The 19,300-nt window shown below is 41.7% G+C and overlaps 1 protein-coding gene across 1 annotated transcript in view; it reads left to right on the plus strand.

The window, feature by feature from the left end:
• Positions 1 to 15,872, plus strand: part of cacna1ha (calcium channel, voltage-dependent, T type, alpha 1H subunit a) — a 133,566-nt gene extending 117,694 nt beyond the window's left edge. Inside the window, exons 28-38 of the mRNA XM_080905377.1 lie at positions 1,534 to 1,685; positions 1,786 to 1,895; positions 2,184 to 2,317; positions 2,511 to 2,581; positions 4,194 to 4,272; positions 6,217 to 6,338; positions 7,282 to 7,440; positions 7,518 to 7,658; positions 8,890 to 9,055; positions 11,383 to 11,540; positions 11,636 to 15,872. Coding sequence (XP_080761503.1) covers positions 1,534 to 1,685; positions 1,786 to 1,895; positions 2,184 to 2,317; positions 2,511 to 2,581; positions 4,194 to 4,272; positions 6,217 to 6,338; positions 7,282 to 7,440; positions 7,518 to 7,658; positions 8,890 to 9,055; positions 11,383 to 11,540; positions 11,636 to 13,018 — 2,675 coding nt within the window. The 3' untranslated portion in view covers positions 13,019 to 15,872. The remainder of the gene's footprint in view (positions 1 to 1,533; positions 1,686 to 1,785; positions 1,896 to 2,183; positions 2,318 to 2,510; positions 2,582 to 4,193; positions 4,273 to 6,216; positions 6,339 to 7,281; positions 7,441 to 7,517; positions 7,659 to 8,889; positions 9,056 to 11,382; positions 11,541 to 11,635) is intronic.
• Positions 15,873 to 19,300: the final 3,428 nt, after the last annotated feature.

A 19,300-nucleotide genomic window follows, 5' to 3' on the forward strand; every position in this document is an offset into this window, starting at 1 on the left:
GGGCGGGGCTTTGGGAAAACCATCCCAATAGCCTAATGTTAGCTTGTGTTATCCATTTCAATACTAGCTTTGATGGATGTTTGAGATCATTGTCCTTTTGGAACACCCAATTATATCCAAGTTTCAACCATCTAGCTGTTGATTTGAGGTGAATTTGAAGAATTTAGAGATAGTCTGTAATTTCTTCCATCTTCAAAGCATGATGATACCTCCGCCATGCTTGACAGCTGGTACAGTGTTCTTAGGTTTGAAAGCCTCATCTTTACTCCTCCTAACACACTTCCTGTCATTTTGGCCAAATAGCTCAATTTATGTCTCCTGACCATAAAACTTTTCACTTGGTCTAAACCCTGTCAGTCCATTGTGATGTAAAATGAATTTCACTGTGGACACTGATGCTGGTGTTCCAGCAGTTTCCAGTTCACTGCAGGCTTCAGTCTTAGTGGTTCCCTGGGTTATTCCTCAACATCTTAACCGATTTCCTCTCATCTGAGGGTCAGAATTTGGATCTTCTTCCGGATCTTGGCAAATTGGTGACATATTCAAGTAACTTGTACTTAAGTGCAGTTGTTTAAAGGGATAGTTCTCTGCAGAAATCTATGGTTATTTAGGAAAAAGAAAGCCACAACTTGTGTACATCTAGAATTCTATTTCTTAGATCTTCTCTGAGTTCTGTGGACTTTCAAATTGTTTCGAGTATTGGTCAATCCAATCAGTTCTGTCAAACAAAGAGAACTAACAGTTGTAGTCAATCATGATCACTAACAAGAAGCTGAAAGGCCTTGGTGTTTGTAGAGCCTTCAGCACCTTTATTAAAAGATTTAAGTGAGTGAATGTGTATATTTGAGCTTTTATGTAAACTTTTGTGGATTATAGAAAATCAAAAATAAATTCAGTGATGTGTGTCTAATTTTAGGGTTTTTTTTAAAGATGTATGCGGTACAGTTATTCCACCCTGGAAAAGGACAGTTCAGGTTTCACGAAAATCCATAAATCCCCATGATGTTCGTGTGGATGTAAATTTTTAAGTAGAACTGTACGTGTGCAAATTTACGTACAAAAGTATTTTGAGTAATAATACTAAATATGTGATCCCTTTAAAAAATGAATACATGCCATAAATATCTTAGACTTCGTGTTACTCTCATGTCCTCACTTATTTAAACAAGCCACACAAGCAGTAGCATGCACATGCTGTTTAAGGAACAGGGACAAGGGGAGCACCACCGCTGTGAGTAAGTTTACAATTAGAGGATCAGTGGGTCGCCTGGTCTGCTCAAGGGCCTCTCTGGTGTGACATGCGTACCAAAATAGCAGAATCTTATTAAGGCACAAGCATATTTTGGTGAATAAAGTATGAAATGGAACAGCAGTGGTGGTTGCCTTCTCTTTGCCCCTTTGCCTTCCGGTGCACACTGCTACACATACAACACTTTATATTCAGACAACAGTTACTCACCAAAGTGAGTCTCTCTGCGTGTTTCTTACTCTGTCTTTCATATATTTGTTTGTTCCTGAATTTTTGTGATCCAGAGGCCAAGCTCGGGCGCTACTATGACGACTACTCTCCCCTGCGTCTGTCCATCCACTCGCTGTGTACCAGCCACCACCTGGACCTCTTCATCACTTTTATCATCTGCGTCAATGTCTTCACCATGAGCATAGAGCACTATAAACAACCAGTGGTAATGCGTGCCCTTACAAACTTGCTCAAATGGAAAATGTTGTGAAAGATGTCTCAAATTAATCTGTACTCTTCTCCTTACATTCAATCTGTGCACTCAGTATTTAGGAGAGGTTCTGAAGTACTGTAACTACGTGTTTACCTGCATCTTCGTCGTTGAGGCCCTCCTCAAACTTGTGGCATTTGGCATACACAGGTTCATCAGAGACAGGTAAAGCAATGAGAATCTCTATAACATTGTTTCCCACTAAAGTCAATGTAACTATCTCGCATAAAATGGTTACAAAAATTATTCCCTACTTAATGTGTGAATTCCTGCCTTCCTTATTTTCCCACAATTGTATTGAGAGCACTGGGTGGTCAGGGTACAATCACCCGCTGGTACTAGTTGAATATGCTGCATGAGCGATGAAAGAGAAGCACTGTATCTTGTGTCTTATTTTTTATTGATTAATTTTTTTGCCCTTTTCTTTTCTACCCGACTAAAAAATATTCTCAGGTGGAATCAGCTGGATTTAGCTATAGTGGCATTGTCCATCATGGGCATCGTCCTGGAGGAGCTGAAAATGAAAGGCACATTACCAATAAATCCAACCATCATCAGGATCATGAGAGTGCTCAGGATAGCACGAGGTACACATACGCTTACCAATCTATCCTTGCTTATGTTGTACACACTTACATCATTTCACTCTGTTAAGTTATCCTAAATATTCTAATAGATCTGGCATCAAAAAGAGGATCTCAGATGTAGATAAAACAGTTTCCTACTAACCCTTTTTCACAATTATCACAGTAAAACGGCTGTTTCAATGTCTCTCTGCAGTGCTGAAGCTTCTAAAGATGGCCACAGGGATGAGAGCTCTGTTGGATACTGTCATGCAAGCACTGCCGCAGGTAAACATGGACTCTGTAATGTCTCAACCACAAAAGAGTGGTTTTGCTTTTTTTTTCTTATTTATGAAAACAGGGTCAGGATATGAATTTTGTTCAGAATAGACAGCCCTGAAAGATTTATGCTTTTTAATAAATATTTAATTCCAGGCGTATCCTTCCACATTACAAAATTCATATCCTAACCCTCAAGTGTGTTTGTTTCTTCAGATTTTCGCCGGCTTATTGCACATCACATTTGGTTTTCTTAGTAAATGTGCCTTATAATAAATGGCACGCACACTGCACACAAGAGGAATTTTATCACAGAGTCAGTGAGTTCATTAGTCAAATGGATACCCGTGCACATTTTTGCCACCGATCTTGTGATTTCTTTTTTTTTTTTTTTTTTTTTTTGAGTCAGACTGTTCCTCCCTTGTGCTCCTTTTTGTGCTTTTGCTATTTTGTCAATGCACCCACCATTTTTTTTTTAGGCGTGTCAGCAGATGTCGCGGATGTATCTCTCTGTTATTGCGTGGCTCAAATCTTAGAGGCAAAGCGCAGCTGCGCCAAAGATTATGATGTGTGTGCAGTGACAGACGTTGTTCTGCTATTTTCTAAATGTCAAGTATTCGGATATAACCATCCCAGGCACAGAGTGCACGAGGAAAGATTTTTAGAAAATGGAAAAGGAGATGAGACATGCTGGTAAATGATGGCACGATGCACATGTAGTCATAGGAGGTGCACACTGTCCAAGTTATTTTTGAATTTTTTGATTTTTAAGCGCGCAAGGGATTTCTCCATGCAATGGGTAGAAAAGGGAAAAAGAAGTATTTTATGCTAATGCATAAATAAGCATATGTGGTATCAAATATATGCAATAAGACAAGAGCACTCAGAAAGCACATCTCCTCTCAAAAAGAAAGGGCTGTACTAAAACGGTGATGTTTTATGAATTGTTTTTATTACAACATGCTGACATCAGGATGTTTTTATAACAATATGCTGATGTCTGACCTTTAACACATTTATAGTGTTTTTTATTGTCTTTACCAATATAACTGGGACAGAGCTGGCTGATTTGGCTTCTATAAGCTGAAAGAAGTTGTGACTTTAAGATATTTTCATGCACTGTGTAATTTTGGGAAACTTTCTGGTGTCATTGTGATGTCATGGGCATTGTGTTAATGTACAGCTCTCCCCATGCCCATTCACATGATATATTACTTGATATGGTTTCTTTAAATGTTTTTTCAAGGTCAACTTTTACCTTTGGCACAAACAATAAAGGTCAAGGTCAGATCCCTGGAAAACTGAGGTGCTCGTGCCAAGCAAGGCTTGTTTTTATTGTTTTACCCATTTGATGTGATCTTGATGTGATTTTCACCTAAATGAAACCAACTTGTACCATCACACAAAATATGAAAATGAGATCTTGGAAACTGTGGATGCTACACTGCTAACAAACAGACAGACAAACAAATGGAGTCAGTTATATACTCCCTCTCGATTATATACTCCGGAGACAGTGCCTTCTTGTCCCTGGATCTTTAATGTTTTAAATGGTACTGTTGTTTTTTTGCAGAAGATATCTAACATATTTTGGGGTTTGTTTTTTTCTTTTTCCTTCCAGGTGGGAAATCTTGGTCTTCTCTTCATGCTGCTCTTCTTCATCTATGCTGCTCTGGGAGTGGAGCTCTTTGGCAAACTGGGTCAGTCACCAGCAAGAAAAAAACAAAACAAAGACACACACACACACTGCTCCACACACTTTGCCAGAAAAGGTTTTTGAATCCAAGCATCACTATTACAGTCACGATTTGCGGCAAATTTCCCCCCTTTTTTTTGTATCCTCCCTTCCTGTTTTGACCAAGGAAAGATCACATTTGCATGATCCCATTTATTTACATTATTGCTTCTTCAATGGATTCACTCTGTCAAACTCATTTTGCCTGAGTTTGTGTGGGAAAAGTGTTAGAAAAAAGAAAAAAAGGACTTCTGGGAAGATGAAATGAAAAACAACTTTCTGATAAAGAGGTTGCTTTCGGTGAAATGTTATGATCCTCTGCTACACGCTGGGAATAGAAGATGATGTCTGTTTTGCCGATTTATGCAACATGACCCATCTTCAGCTTTTGCAGAGATTTTTATGAATGTTTGGAAGTGCCAAGCTAAATGCTGATCCATGCCTGTAAGGGTGAAATATGTTTTAACTTTGGAAGTTTTGAAGGAAACATCGTGGCACAGAGCGGTGGAGAACAGGAACGTTCCCTGCATTCACGCCAGTAAGAAAAAGCTAAACCTCATCTTCGAACTTACTTGCGTCTCACACAACCCTTGTTACATAGGCCGTCGACAAGTCTTTAGTTTTATTATAACATGGTGTTTTATACATTTTCACCATGGAAGAGGAATTTAAACTGACCAACAATTATACGACTAACTGACAGATCTTAGATAAGCGTACGTTGGCAGACTCTGTCCAAGGTATCTGCCCAAGGCTGTGTAGATAGGATGAGGGCACAGGGGGCTGAATGAGTGTTTAAATGTTAATACAGTTCTGGCTTCATGTCATTTCAGGGTCAGGTGTTTTCAGCATAGCTTGTAATTAACATATTCCAGTGTGGATCTGAATCTAGATTTAATAATTTATCTGGTAGTCTACACCCAGATGAATCCCGATTTCCAGTGGGCAGGAGTTAAAGGAAGATTACCTGAGAAAGGTAAAACAAAGGGGGTAGAACAGTAAATGGTCTATACAGGAGCGAGCTCCGACTGGGAGGAAAGAATATTTAGTAAGGTGTGAAAGCAAGGAAACATTGACTTGAGTGACTTAGTAGATCTCATTAGTTTTCCTCATTAGGTCTAATTAGGTCTAAGTCACCACTGTTAGATGAAACTCTCTCTCTACATATATATATATATCTTTTAAATGAGTTTTCTTACAATCTGATCTTGTGAAATAAGTTTTTTTACGTCTAAAAATATGTTTTTGCTAATGATGTAGACATATTAAAGGCGTACACGTGAAATACCTGCAGTCCAAAAAAATGAAAAAGTCAGATGTTTAACGTTTGACTGAATATATTTGAACTGAAGCTGCTTTTTCTGAATTCTCAGCAGCCTCTGACTCAGTCGTCTCCCATTTGTTAGAGCCACAGCGAGCGTTTCAGTCTTGCATCAGTATAGCTTGATTTCATTACAAGTTACGCAAACCTTCCCTATCCATTTCCTCTGTGCTACACTCTCACATTGTTTAATCCTCTTATTTGTCTCCTGGTGACTGATGCTTAGAATAATAAACATGGTACATAATACTCCAAGGGATGTGTTATTCTTCTCAAGCATGCTGTTAATGTGACCTCAGGTTTGAGGCAAGGGAGGATATCTTCTGGTGGCTATTCTCTTTCTGTAAACAGGGCCTCGAGAGCTTTCTGTTAAATTGACCCAAAGACTGTCCCCTGGAAGACTTTTCTCATTCGCTGTCCTGTGCCACGTCCATAGGGAGACGCCACTTGGAACTAGTTTACTCTGCATTTATATGATTGAAGAAGTTGTATTTTGTATGGAAGTGCGGCACGTTGTATTTCTCGTCTTCTTTTCATCACCATGTTTATAGCGCAGCTTAATTAACGTCTTCTGTTTGCTTTGATTAGAGTGCAGCGACGACAACCCATGTGAAGGTCTGGGTCGTCACGCAACCTTTAGAAATTTTGGGATGGCCTTCCTCACACTGTTTCGAGTGTCCACTGGAGACAACTGGAATGGGATTATGAAAGTATGAACAGACACACACACAAACGCACTTGTATGCACAACATGAGCTCTAATAAATGATGACTAGATTATCTCATAACCGCAGAGAGCGACGACCTCGAAAAGCAATTATGAAATGATAAAGTAGCTTAGAGGAGACCAATGTCAAAACTTTCACATTTTGAGTTTTACTTTATTAAAAAATGAAATTCTGAACGACACAAAAATGTGATCGTTTACAAATGATGTGACAATGTCATGTGTTTTTCTTTTTTTTAAATGAATTATAATTTTTAGGTATAGTGTAGAATCTCTTTAACAAGATCATGTTAGGGAAAAGGTGTCAAACACAAGGCCTGATGCTTAAAAAAATGACATGTTTGTTGAAGTCACACACCTTTTTTCTAATATTAAGATATTATGTGAAGGATTAAATGTGTAAGTAAACTTCTCCACTCAGGCTCGTAAGTGGCCCACAACATAAGCAATGCCTCTTGAATTCCAGCAGAGGGCGATGCCACACAGTTTCTCTTTTTAACCACTGCTTTAAAAAAGGCACTTTAAAGTAGATTTCTGTCTTTGTACAGACAGTCTGTTTTATGTTGTGTGTAAGAAATGTACGCGTCTGTCAGTTTGGCGATTTTTTTGAGCTAATTCAATATAAAAACAGGACGTGATTTCATGCATATACCTTTTAGGAGTGATGGAGAGTGGGGGTTGTTTAACAATGTGCAATGTTTTTATTTCTTTTTTTACTGATTATGAACTACTTACATCATGTCTATGTGTGTGCTTAAATTTGTGTTTCTTTGTTTCCTGAAGTTACAAATGAGTAAATGTGTAAAACTGTGATGCTTACAAAAGTCTTTGCAGCTGTGGATGCCCAGCTTTTTCAAGTGGTGACTGTGATTCGGTGTCGAGGTAAAACTCTCTGCTTCTTCATTTTCTCTTCTTTTTCTTTTCAGGACACATTGAGAGAGTGTCACCAGTCTGACGAACACTGTTTACCATATCTGCCCTGGGTTTCTCCAATTTACTTTGTCACCTTTGTGCTCATGGCCCAGTTTGTTCTGGTCAATGTGGTGGTGGCTGTTCTGATGAAACATCTAGAGGAAAGCAACAAGGTGCAGTAACTTGAGTACTATCTCTTTGGTTTTTGGCTTTTTAAATGCACAGATATTAAGTAGATATATATTTGCAGGATGCTAAAGAGGATGCGGAGATTGATGCAGAGATCGCCTTGGAAATGGATAGGGAGAGGGATCGCAGACTAAGCACAAATTCCAACAACAGCTCAGTCGGAGGGACCTATGTGGGGCCATGCTCAAATTCACCTGAAGAGGTAGGAAGACAAAACTGTGCTTATTAGCAATTGCAGCAGTGAATTTAAGAAAGCCCAAGCTATGATGTGTAGACAACTGGGTCTCCAAAGTTGCAGCTCTTGTGGGGTGTTCTCAAAAGTGGTCCAAGGAAGGAACAGTGAACAGATCACACGGGTAGGCCTTCACTCCCCACGTGCAATCTGATCCAACAGACGAGCTACTGTTGCATCAAATAAAACTACTGCTGACCTTTCTGCCGCCTCCCAAGGTGTGTCACTTACCTGGGGAACACCTGGCACCAGATGTACTATGGGAAGAAGGCAAACTAGCGGAGGCAGTGTGATGTTTTGGGAAACCTCAGGTCCTTCCATTCATGTGGGTGTTACTTTGATATGTACCTAAGCACTATTGCAGACCATGTACAGCGTTTCACAGAAACAGTACTTCCTGATGGCTGTGGCCTCTTTTGGCAGGATAATTGGGCCTGTCAAAAAGCAACAATGGTTCAGGAATGGTTTGAAGTGCACAAAAATAAGTTTGAGGTGTGGACTTGGCTTTCAAATTCCCCAGATCCCACTCCAATCAAGCATCTGTGGAATGCGATGGACAAACAAGTCTGATTGCTGGAGGCCCCACCTCACAACTTAGAGGACTTCAATGATCTGCTGCTAACATCTTGATTACAAACACCTCAGCACACTTTCAGGAGTCTAGTGGAGTCTATGCCTCGATGGGTCAGGGCTGTTTTGGCAGCAACAGGGGAAACTACACAATAATAGAGAGGTGGTACTAATGTTATGCCTGATCGGTGGAAATGCAATATTACGAATAAAACAAGGTATAAACATATACTTTGTTATTACATCTTACTGCTGGGTTACAGTCTTTTAACAAATACGGAAACATTTAAATACATGTTTTGGGTTGTGCATAGAGCTGGCATGTAATTCAGCCCATGTTTCTCAGAGCCTGATGAAAAGATGACAAACGATGCTCTCCTTTAACCTTTACCTTTAAGATAACTTTAAGAGACAGTTCTTTGAATTTGTGCGTGTGTGTGTGTTATTTTCAGTGGTTGTCCGTACACTATCTTGCACCAGAAAGATGCCACAGACATGGCATTCATATTTTTACCTGTCTCAACCTGCAACACAGACGTCAGTCATCAGAATCACGCAGCGCTCTATTCTTTCTTTGTAAAAACTGCAGCTGTTGGTTTTAGCACTGAGTGGTCTCTGTCTCCCCCTGCAGGAGGAAGAGGTGCAGTACAACAACCAGAACCTGCTGTCATCCAAGATCTCTGTATCCAGGATGCATTCTCTGCCAAATGACAGTTATATGTTTAGACCGGTGCGACCCGCCAGCGCCCCCTACCCTTTAGACGAGGTAGACCTGAGTCCCCAACACCAGCATTCAGGTAAACTAGATGTTAAATACTAAAATATTGATTGTGAGAGTAGCATCGCTTTATTATTGTGAAGTTTTGGCATTTTATTTAATCTGTGTGGTAAACAGACAGAGACACAGTTACTAAATTTGTTAACTAAACTTCACAAGGTCCAATTCAAACTAGTTAAAATAAAAGACTGAGTAATGTTTATCTCACATAGAGTCAACCTTATACCTATCCTACATAATGTTATCTTTTTTTCCTGTAGTTTCACCTTCTGTGTGTTTAAAAAAGAAGTCAGAACATAAAGAAACAATGCTCAGAACACATCTCTAAGCACTAACAAGAACTGTTTCATTTGCAGTCAGAATCTAATGGCATGTTGTGTCCAGGCTGTGGACAGGCCCAGCTCTGTCCTAAGGTACTTACTGTAGTGGATGAGTCGATACACGTGAATACCTGCAACTTTCACACAGGCTCATCTGCTCAGCTGTGAAATGGCCGAATACTAAACTATAGTGGTCGTTGTCTTCACAGTCAAGTTGCAAAGTCAGAAAAGTGCATATGTTTAAAAATGTGCAGTCATCACTTCTCTTTTGTCTTTTGGTTATTGTCTAGTTAAAAACAAAAAAATGCTGGGATGCTGTGTCAGTGATTTGATTTGATTTTCATAAACCTCATATGCAATCAAAAGCACACAGATGATGAAAACAGAGACATTTAGTTGTCTTTTTGGGTTCTCTCTGTGTACTCCGGCTTCCTGATTTCGTCTTCTTCTGTTTTTTTGTTGTTGCATATTTTCACACTTAAATGTTTCAGACAGACAGAGATAGACAAAGATAACCTGAGGAAAACAAAATGCCGTTTTTAAATGAATATTTTGTGTATTAAATGAAAGAACTCTATCTAAACCTACCCGGCCCTGTGAGCCAAAGTAACTGCCCCTCTGTTAAATCATGAATTGACAGATTAACTGCATTTTTTTTGGAAAGCTGGATTCAATTTTAGTAGCCACACTTAGGCCCGAATACTGTCAGACCTGCTGAATCAAAAAATCACTTGAATAGATCCTGTTGGACAAACTCAAGGAGGTGAAAATATCTCAAAAAGCAACACATCATTTCAAGATCTAAAGAACCAGCTGAGAAACAGTCATTGGCATCTGTCAGTCTGGAAAGAGCTACAAAGACATTTCTAAGGCTAGCTTAGATCCATAATCCACAAATGGTGGAAACTTGGAAGAACTGTCACTTCCAAGGGTGGCAAAACCAGTTATTAAGTTTCAGGTGTAATTACTTTTTCACACAGAGCCAAATCGATCCCTTAATAAATAAAAAATAAATCATTTAAAAACTGCCTTTTGTTATTACTCTAGTTATCTTTGTGTAATATGAAAATCTGTTTGATCTAATAAGTGTTACAAATATGCAAGAAGTCAAGAATGGAGTAAGTACTTATTCACCTTTTGCACAGCATCCCAGCTTTTGTCAAAGATGTGGTGTTTTAAGAATAATATTTTGTGACTTTACAGCTTGAACTGAAAATATCTACTTGAAATGAACTCGTTTACGCTCTGACTAACATTTTATTGTTTTATTTCTATTATATCTGCACACCCCGGTTCGGTGAGCCTTAATGCTCTCTGCTGCAGGTTCCAGAAATTCTCCTAGTTCACTGAACCTGTGTGTGCAGATCACCTGAGAGCCTGGCTACACAGTTTCACCACACAGATTGAACATCTGATGGATGTGCTCTCTTGTGCACTTGACACCTGACACATTAGAGCGCTATATTCTGTCAGGACCCTAATTTCCCTTGGCATGGCGCAGTAGAGACAAGTGAAACTGTTACTGTAACCAGGATCTAATGTGGAATTTTACATGCAGCAAGCTGGCCTTCTGCGACTGTTTCGCTGAAAAGTCAGCTCGGTGCTGCTGCTCAGCATACAGTGTAACAACCTACTGTATGCGCTAATGATTTTTTTCTTCATCCAGGAAACACTTTATTTTGATAGCACATTTTAAAAAGCAAATTTTCAGCCCAGAAAACTTCTCCAGGCTTCATATCTGAAGCTGTTATTTATGACCACATCTTCCACTTAAACTTTTATTTGAATGGCTGTTTGTAAGATCCAAATGTTCTATCATAATAAAGTGTTAGCGATGTCATACTTTGGCCATGACTCTTGAAATATAATGCTTTAAAAAGAACAGAAAATAACATGTGTTTCTTTATGCCCAGCTGTGCACGTGTTTTCTCCAGAAGTGCATGTGTTTCTGTCATTTTTGTGTGTCTGCCGTGTTCTATCACGTTTGACTTGATGACATATATGCTTTGCACATGTCTCCCTGCAGTCTCAGTGATGTCGGTCCACTCCCAGCCCTGTGAGAGCCACTCTCTGCTCCAGGTTCCGGACATTTCCCCCGTTCACCCTCGGTCACCTCCATCCCTGTCTCTTCCTCGCATCGCCCCGCCAACACCCAGCCCCTCACCACGGGCCCTGCATAGGCAGGTGAGAGACCCCGTTTCACGCTTATACACACACACACACACATACACACATTTCAGCAGCTTCTTATACCCATGCGTTCTGCTTTTCTGTTGCAGGTGGCGGTTAAAGTTGATTCTGTGGAGTCTCAGGGTTTTGAGCAACAGGAGAGGACCAGCTCAGTCCATCTGCCCCCCCTGTCCCCTTCACAGCTACCTCCTCATCCATCCTCCTTGTCATCACCCCTGCCTGCTTCTCCCTCCTCCCCCTCCGCCTTCCCTCGCTATCGTCCTTCTCCTCTTCCTCCTCTGCTGTCTTCCCCTTCTTCTCTTCCTCCGCCACCGTCCTCCCCTTCGCTGCTTCTCCCTCCACCTCCCTCGCCCCGCGCCCCCTTGAGGCCTGCCAGCCTCCGGAGACCAAGGCCGCCCTCCGCCATCTCCCTCTGTGACCCGGCCGACGAGGAGGTGTATCACATCACCAGCTCTGCTGGCCACAGGTGGTGGGACGGGGAGGGAGGTGGGACGGAGAGCAGGGTTAAAGTGGGCCGCAGCCACTCCCTCTCCCCGTACACCTTGCCGTCTGCCCTCGACTCCTACTCCTCCACCTTTTCTCCTCCTCCTCCTCCGCTGCCACCATCCTCGTCGAGGAGCGCACTGAGCCTGCTTGGAGCCGGACTGAAGGACCGGGACTTCAGGAAAGGCTTCAGCATCGACAACCAGGGCTTCCTGGACAAGCCGCCATCACTGAATGCCGGATACGCCGACGACCAGCGGCGTCACTCCATCGAGGTTTGCCTCCCAAGGGCTGGAACAACCAGCTCTAACGAACACTTCACAGAGGAGGCCTACTGGCTGGAGAAAGGCGGTCCTGTGAGGGTGCAGTCTGTCAGGAGCAACCACAGAAAGAAGAAGATGAGTCCTCCATGTATATCCATTCACCCACCCTCAGAGAGGGAGCACGCTGAAACCGCCTCGCCCCCCAAATTATCTGATTGCAGCACGATGCTGAGACGCAGGACACCCTCCTACGACTTGACGCCACACATGCAGTCAAATACAAACGCCCAAGACGCGTCATCAGATGCAAACACGCAATCTCCAATGCACAGATCGCTAACGCCTGTCCATGTTCCTCTGCGAGCAAACTCGCCCACTTGGGCACTGGCTCACTCGCGACCGTCTACCCCAACACGCACTCAGACACACACCCCTCCCCACGCCTACACGCCTACACACCCACACATCCCCATCAGCCCGAACGTCTTTATCCAGCCTCACACCCCTCTTGTCCCAATGCCTTTCTCACAGACACGCCCTGTCTCCCCTGCTGCGGGGCACATCCCCCTCCCTCAGTTCACCTTCGACCAACCGCAGTCCAGATACATGAGCGGCCTATCAGCTGGCATATCAGACACCGACACGGCCACCTGCTCTTCCCCTTTCGACGGCAGACTGGGAAGCGGCGCAGGATTCAGTGCAAAGAATCGGAGGACCGCCCAATAAACACCAGTTGTTTGATTCTGGAGGTGAATCTGGTTTTAAATCTCTGAGGCTGGAGCAGCGGCGCCTCGGCTAACCTCAGCAGAGATGGGAATAAGAGGTGTTTCTTTTCAGTTGTTTTTTTGTTAAGATGAATAATGAACAGACATTGATTACTCTTTCCAGAGAGAAGCTGGTACAGACTTGAATAAGAGACAATGGATCCATTTGTTTTAAACCCAGCTGGAAGGACAGCAGATCCACAGCTGGAGGCTGTATCAGGCAAACAGTGCTCACTGTACGCGGTGTGTCGGGGACTAATGCAGATAACACACCAGGACTAAAGCCACCTAACTCCGTAGCCAAAGTTTTTTTTCACACACTGTCCTCACCTGCGCGAGCCAATCAGGAAGCAGCGTCTGGCTGACAACCTCTGACCTTTTAACGGGAAGAGGTTTGTGAAATGCGAGCGTAAGGGGGGGAATTGTGGGATATGCAACTTCAGGTTTTCTACAGAAGTTCTGCTTGCCCCTCCTCTGCTCCTCGGATCACATTGATCAGAGCAGAACTCTGTATGTGTGCGTGTGTGCGTGTGCGAGCGTCTGAGTTCTCTTACGTGCGATTACTGTCAAATCTGTTGTTGTGGAAGTCGGCCATGTAGTTCTTACGCCTGTAAACGACAGAGAGGAGGAGCAGGGCAGAGCTGTAGTGCGTGTGTTTCTCTGTGTATCTGTGCAGTGTAAATAAAGGAAAATACTGTATTTGGTGAGGTAAAAATAGCTCTATCCATATGCACATATTTTTATAGAGATCTAAAAATGTTTTTTGCACACAAAATTTGAATTTCAACTTTGCTCGTTTCGTTTGTTCTCCTCCGTTGTCCTCTTGTGAATGTATGTCTCTTTTCAAAGAGCGAGGGAAGCCGTGAAGGAGAGCGCCCCTCTCCTCTCAGCCTGCCAGCTGAGGTCCGAGGAGAGCGGGTTTTATTTTTCTATTTTGAAAAAGAGATCGAAGAGAACAAGGGGGGGGGAGGGTGTGTGTTTGTGTGTGTGTGATGTGTTTCTGTAGTTTTGTCTCAGATTTCTATGTAACCGGTGTCTAAATAGGTATCAGTCTTAAGAGTATGGGCTCAGTGATGCGAAGCATTTATAGAAAGAGCAATGTGAGTATATATTTGACTAAGATGTGCTAATTAGTTCACGCGCCCTAGCTCCACATTCAAATTTGGCCGTTATTATGGGCCACATCCCTGCGGGGAGTTTAAAATCCAGAAATTTCAGGGCAGGGAAAAAAATAGATTTTTTATTTGCTTTGATTCATTGAAATGAAATGAATCATGGCTTCACTGAGCCTCTCCTCTAGTGCTGTTTTCAAGCTGGATCAGCTTCGACACCTGTGTTTCTGTACATCTAAAGACAACCAAACTAACTAACTTACTAAATATGTGTAGCCAGAGTGCAATAATAATATATACTTGTGGAAAATATAGTTATCATCCACATTACATAAAAACAGCCACACTCTTGTATTCATACTGTAGAACTGCTAATACATGCTATAAACCCATTTTTTTTATATGACGATTGAGAATAGCTCTCTCACTCTGTCTGGTGTTCGTGCTTCTATAAGTACTCGTACCCTGAGTGTGGCTGCGCTGGTGTGGGTGTGGCTGGAAGCGACGTTAGGTACTGTAGATTTCTCCAAAAGCTCAGGCCCACCCACTGATGGGGTTACTGTAAACAGAAGAGGGATCCGCACCTCTGCCGAGGACTCGACAAGCCATTTATCATTCTGCTTTTTGTTTCTGTCCTCACTGACCGGCACCTCGCAACTTCAGACACATCGGTTTACTGACGCACCGGTTTGCCACATGTCACGTGGGCCATGCGTCCAGGAGCTTCATCGAGGAGCTGAACGTTTTCTTCCTTCTGTCCTGGCAGAGCACAATACGTAATTGATTCTGTTATGTGCACGGTGTGGTTTGGCACACATATACACACACTCACACTTGAAGCATCCCTGTAAGCTTCATTGGTACAGATACCCTTTTCCAAGGCAGCTGGCTTGGAGGGTGTCTTTATTTTATTTTTATTTCTTGAGGGGGGGAGGGTCAGCGCACAACATGCACAAATCCTCAGTAATCTGAGTGAAAACCAAAGTGCTCCCATATCGTATCTGTAAACACGTAAGGCTCCGTTCTTCGTGTTTGTGCAGATGAAAAGGAAAGAAAATCAACCAAACAAGTATTTATGATAGATTTGTGAAACAGCTGATCAGACAATTGCTGCAAATTTGCCCCCAGTCTGTCTCAAAGGGTACTAAATAATTAAAAAAGAGGTGATTTTTTTTTTCTTTTTTACATTCATCAGATGCATAAATTACTTTGAAAGTCTGCAAAAACTTTTGTAAACACAGAGCCAGGAATGAAATCAATTAATAAATCTCCTTCTACATTCTCTTTGGCTTTCCCCTTTACCGAGCAGCACGTGTGTAGACAGACAGGTTTGGTGTTAAACACCTTTAGACACCGTTAAACACAGGGTCTCCTTAAAGCTACAGTTGGCAACTGTGTAATCAGGTGGAAGGGACACACACACACACACACACCAACAATCCCCGAGTAAATGTTCCCATCTTGCAAAGGCAGAATGTAAAGCTCCTATAGGTCTTTTGGTGCCAGTCCTCGTTGAGCTCTGACACACAGGAGCACAAAGCTCACTAAATGACGTCGCAGACGGCCACAGTTAGTTATTCACCTGCTTCAAATCCTTTTTTAAAAAAAAAAATCATTTTTGAGTGCTTGAACACGCTGCTTCGTCTCGTTTCCTGTCCTCTTCCTGCACAACACCGTCAGCAACGGGAGGTTTTAGGTTTTAGGTATTAATCGACACGGTTCGGTAGAGTGACTGTATAATTGTTCTTACGATTTTGCAGATCTTTGGATCTGAGTATTTAAATCCTGTTTTTGAGGAAACAGTTTTGACTATTGCATGTTTTGGTTTAAAAAGAAGACGCAGAAGAAGAAGAAGAAAATAACTTTTGGGAAAGAATCATCTGGATGTTTTCGAGATTTTGATATTTGCATTTTCAGATGTTTCCATTTGTAGATCGACTACCTAATTGCACTGGGCTCTTAATAATTGGTATCTGATAAAATACTGATTAGACGACCCTATTCTTTATTGTCCAATGCAGTACTGGGTGGTTATTTACAGTGTGAGAACAGAGCTCCTCTTTATACAGTTTTATATAGAGAAATGGAAACCTGGTTGGTTCTGTTTTCTTAAGAACCAACATTATTTAATGTTGACATGAACTTTTTTTTTCCACTTCTTCTCCAGGTAATCTAAACATAGTAGAACACTGGTGATGGTGAAAATATTTATCTGATGTATATTTTATGTAGGAGTAGCCTCGGCCCTGATGCTCTGTAAAGGACTGATCAGCGTAGTGGTTCATTTTCTTGACTAATATCGAGCTGGTCCGGTGAAGGCGATCGCGCTCCTCACACGGCTGAACCTAGAGAGCAGCAGAAGGTTCAAACTGTGATAGAACTTGACTTTGATGAATCAGAAGCCTTGTTTTCTCTTTCCTTCCTTCCCTTACAACCCTTCACCGACTGACCCAAGCACCCCCACCCCAAACCCCCCCTCAAGCCTTACAAGAAGGGGAGGAGGTGCATGTGTACTGTCTGTCAGAGGAGAGTCAATGTGTCTGCAATAATAAGCCCCGCCCCCTTGCCATTACTCCTCAAACGGGGAAAACGGGAGGGGACGGGATGGTGTTTAAAGGCTCGACACGCAGTTGGACTCTGTTGTATCGTTGATAATTAATGTGCGATGACCAACCATTGTCCTGAAGGATGTTTTCCTGTCAATTAAAAAACTGCATTTTTAAAAAGTTCCTGACAGTTTTGTTTGTTTGGGTTTTTTTCTTCTGTTCATTGTGCTTATTTGCCCTTTAATAAATAATTCCTACTGTGTGTGGGCATGAGAGCCGGACCAATAAATAATCCAGACACAAGTTTTAGCTCATGTTACATTTATCAGTGTGTGTATGTGTGTGTGTGTGTGTGTGTGTGTGTGGTTAGAGTGGGGATTTGAAAAGATTAAAGCTTTAACCTAAAATAATACAAATAAGAACATGCCAGCTACTTTTTTTAAGGTGGCATTTCTCTTAGGCTTCTTTCCCAATCACAGCTGGGATGCACTCTGAAGTTGATAAGGATTAAGAAGTCTTTCATAAAAGAGGCTATCAGCCTCTACAATACAATACATCTATTACGCTGAGAGGCATCTACCAGATATTATTATAATATGGGATAAAGAAAGTATTTCTCATCTAATCTCTGGATGGATGGACAATATACAGTATTGTGAAATCTTGAGCTTCCCCTCATATCAGAAGGAGCCAGACTTGCAAGGCAGACAGATATTTTATCTTTCTTTTTTTTTATAAGTGGTCTTGACTACTATAATTCTCTGCCTTTCTGGAGATCTTGCAAAGTTTTTCTTTGGACATTGGCTGCTTTTCCACTCATTTTAAGTCCAGTCCTTGTACCTTAAAATGAGTGGAAAAGCAAAAAATTTTCTAGCAAAATATTTTAAAAAATATGGATGGCTCAAGACTTTTGCACACTACTGTAAAGGGTAACTGTTGTGTTAGATATAGAATGAAAGAATCTTGAAGGGAAATATTAAGTATTAAGGTCACATTTGTGAAGACTGTGACTTAGTGATGTTCAGCAAGACAAAATCCACCAGTGGCAAAACACAACACCTGTTGTTCCTTGGATCTGCTGAGCCACTCGCTCCACACAGCAAAACCTTCTTTTCTGTGATTTCTGACAACTTACATTCTTTTTTTGTGTAAGGAGCAGCTTCAGAACATAATTATAAAGGTGAAAAACCAAAGCGGTGCACTTATTTGGTCAAAAGTTTTAACCCAGTGACTACTGGTGTAAAAACAAGCTATTCCATCTTATTATTGCTTTAACAAATCCTATACAAATGTGCAAATTTACAAATTATGCTGCCAGGCTAACACCAATGAAACAGTGTTTCAAGACAATGCATGCTTTTTTCCTGTTGTTGCTCTTTTTAAGTTTCTTTTAATACTCAATAATTCTTTTATGGACACACTCCTTTACTCTATTATTTTTCCCTCTGCAGGAAGAAACTTGACCTCTACTTGAGCACTGGCAGCCAGCAGAGGCAAATCTTTTAATAAACACATATTGATCCTGTTGTTACACACCAGTGTGGTTGCTGTGTAGAAAGTACAATCTATTACTGTTTCACAGACTGTGATTAAAACCTAACTTGAGTGACATATTCTAAGTTCTCCATGATGCTCTGTAACAAAGTATCACAACCACTAGATGGCACTGTTTGATTGTAAAATGAGGAATCGGAGGCTCTTCATACAAGGATGAACCAAAACATTAAAACTGCCTCCCTAATAATTTGTTGGCAGTGCAGCTCTCACCCTTCGGAGCACGGCCACAAGACCTGTGGGGGTGTCTCGGGACCCTGGCATCGGATTATTTGAATCCTGTGAGTTACAAGATGGGGCCTTCAGGGATCGGTCTTCTTCTGACTTAACAAGTCCATAAGTACCAGTGAATCCTAGTTTATGATACATGGCACTAGCAGAGGGTTTGCAGCTGTCCTTATTAGGCGACAAACAGAAGAACAAATGATAGTGTGCAGACAATCTATCAGGACTACAATGAGACATGGTCGGAATAGTAAAGTGTGCTTCTCCGTCTGTGGAGTTGGACATCTGCACCCGAAACACTGCAATCTGATCAAAAGGGAAACAGCAATCCATTCTTCTAAGACATGCTGATCTTTGTGCATAATGCTGCAGACTAATGAGCCCAATCTCACCTCCAAGCTTTGCAAGATCTCATTTAAATATGACCAAGGAGTGCTGACCTTAATGCACTTTCTCCCACATTCATCTGACATCAAGCTTTCTGGAAGTTTTTGCAAGCGCTTGAAGAGAGCCGACGGAAATGGCAAGGAGCCGATAAAATACTTGCAGATTAAATGTTCAACTTAAATTGTTGAACTGATGTTGATTATTTTGGACACTATTTGCCCCCCTTTGCTTTTGATAAAAATATTAAAGGAGTGTTTCTTGGTTAAGAGAGCATTACCGAGACCAAAAACTGCAGGAAAATGTATCCAATCTGTCAACATTGTGATGTCTTTGAGTTCAAATGCTCTGATTCTGAAGAGATTTGGCAGCCTGATATAGTTAACCATTCCTCTCACATAGTTTTGCTGCAACATTTTCCCT

This window comes from Rhamphochromis sp. 'chilingali' (assembly GCF_963969265.1).
Source record: "Rhamphochromis sp. 'chilingali' genome assembly, chromosome: 15".
NCBI classification, from domain to species: domain Eukaryota; kingdom Metazoa; phylum Chordata; class Actinopteri; order Cichliformes; family Cichlidae; genus Rhamphochromis; species Rhamphochromis sp. 'chilingali'.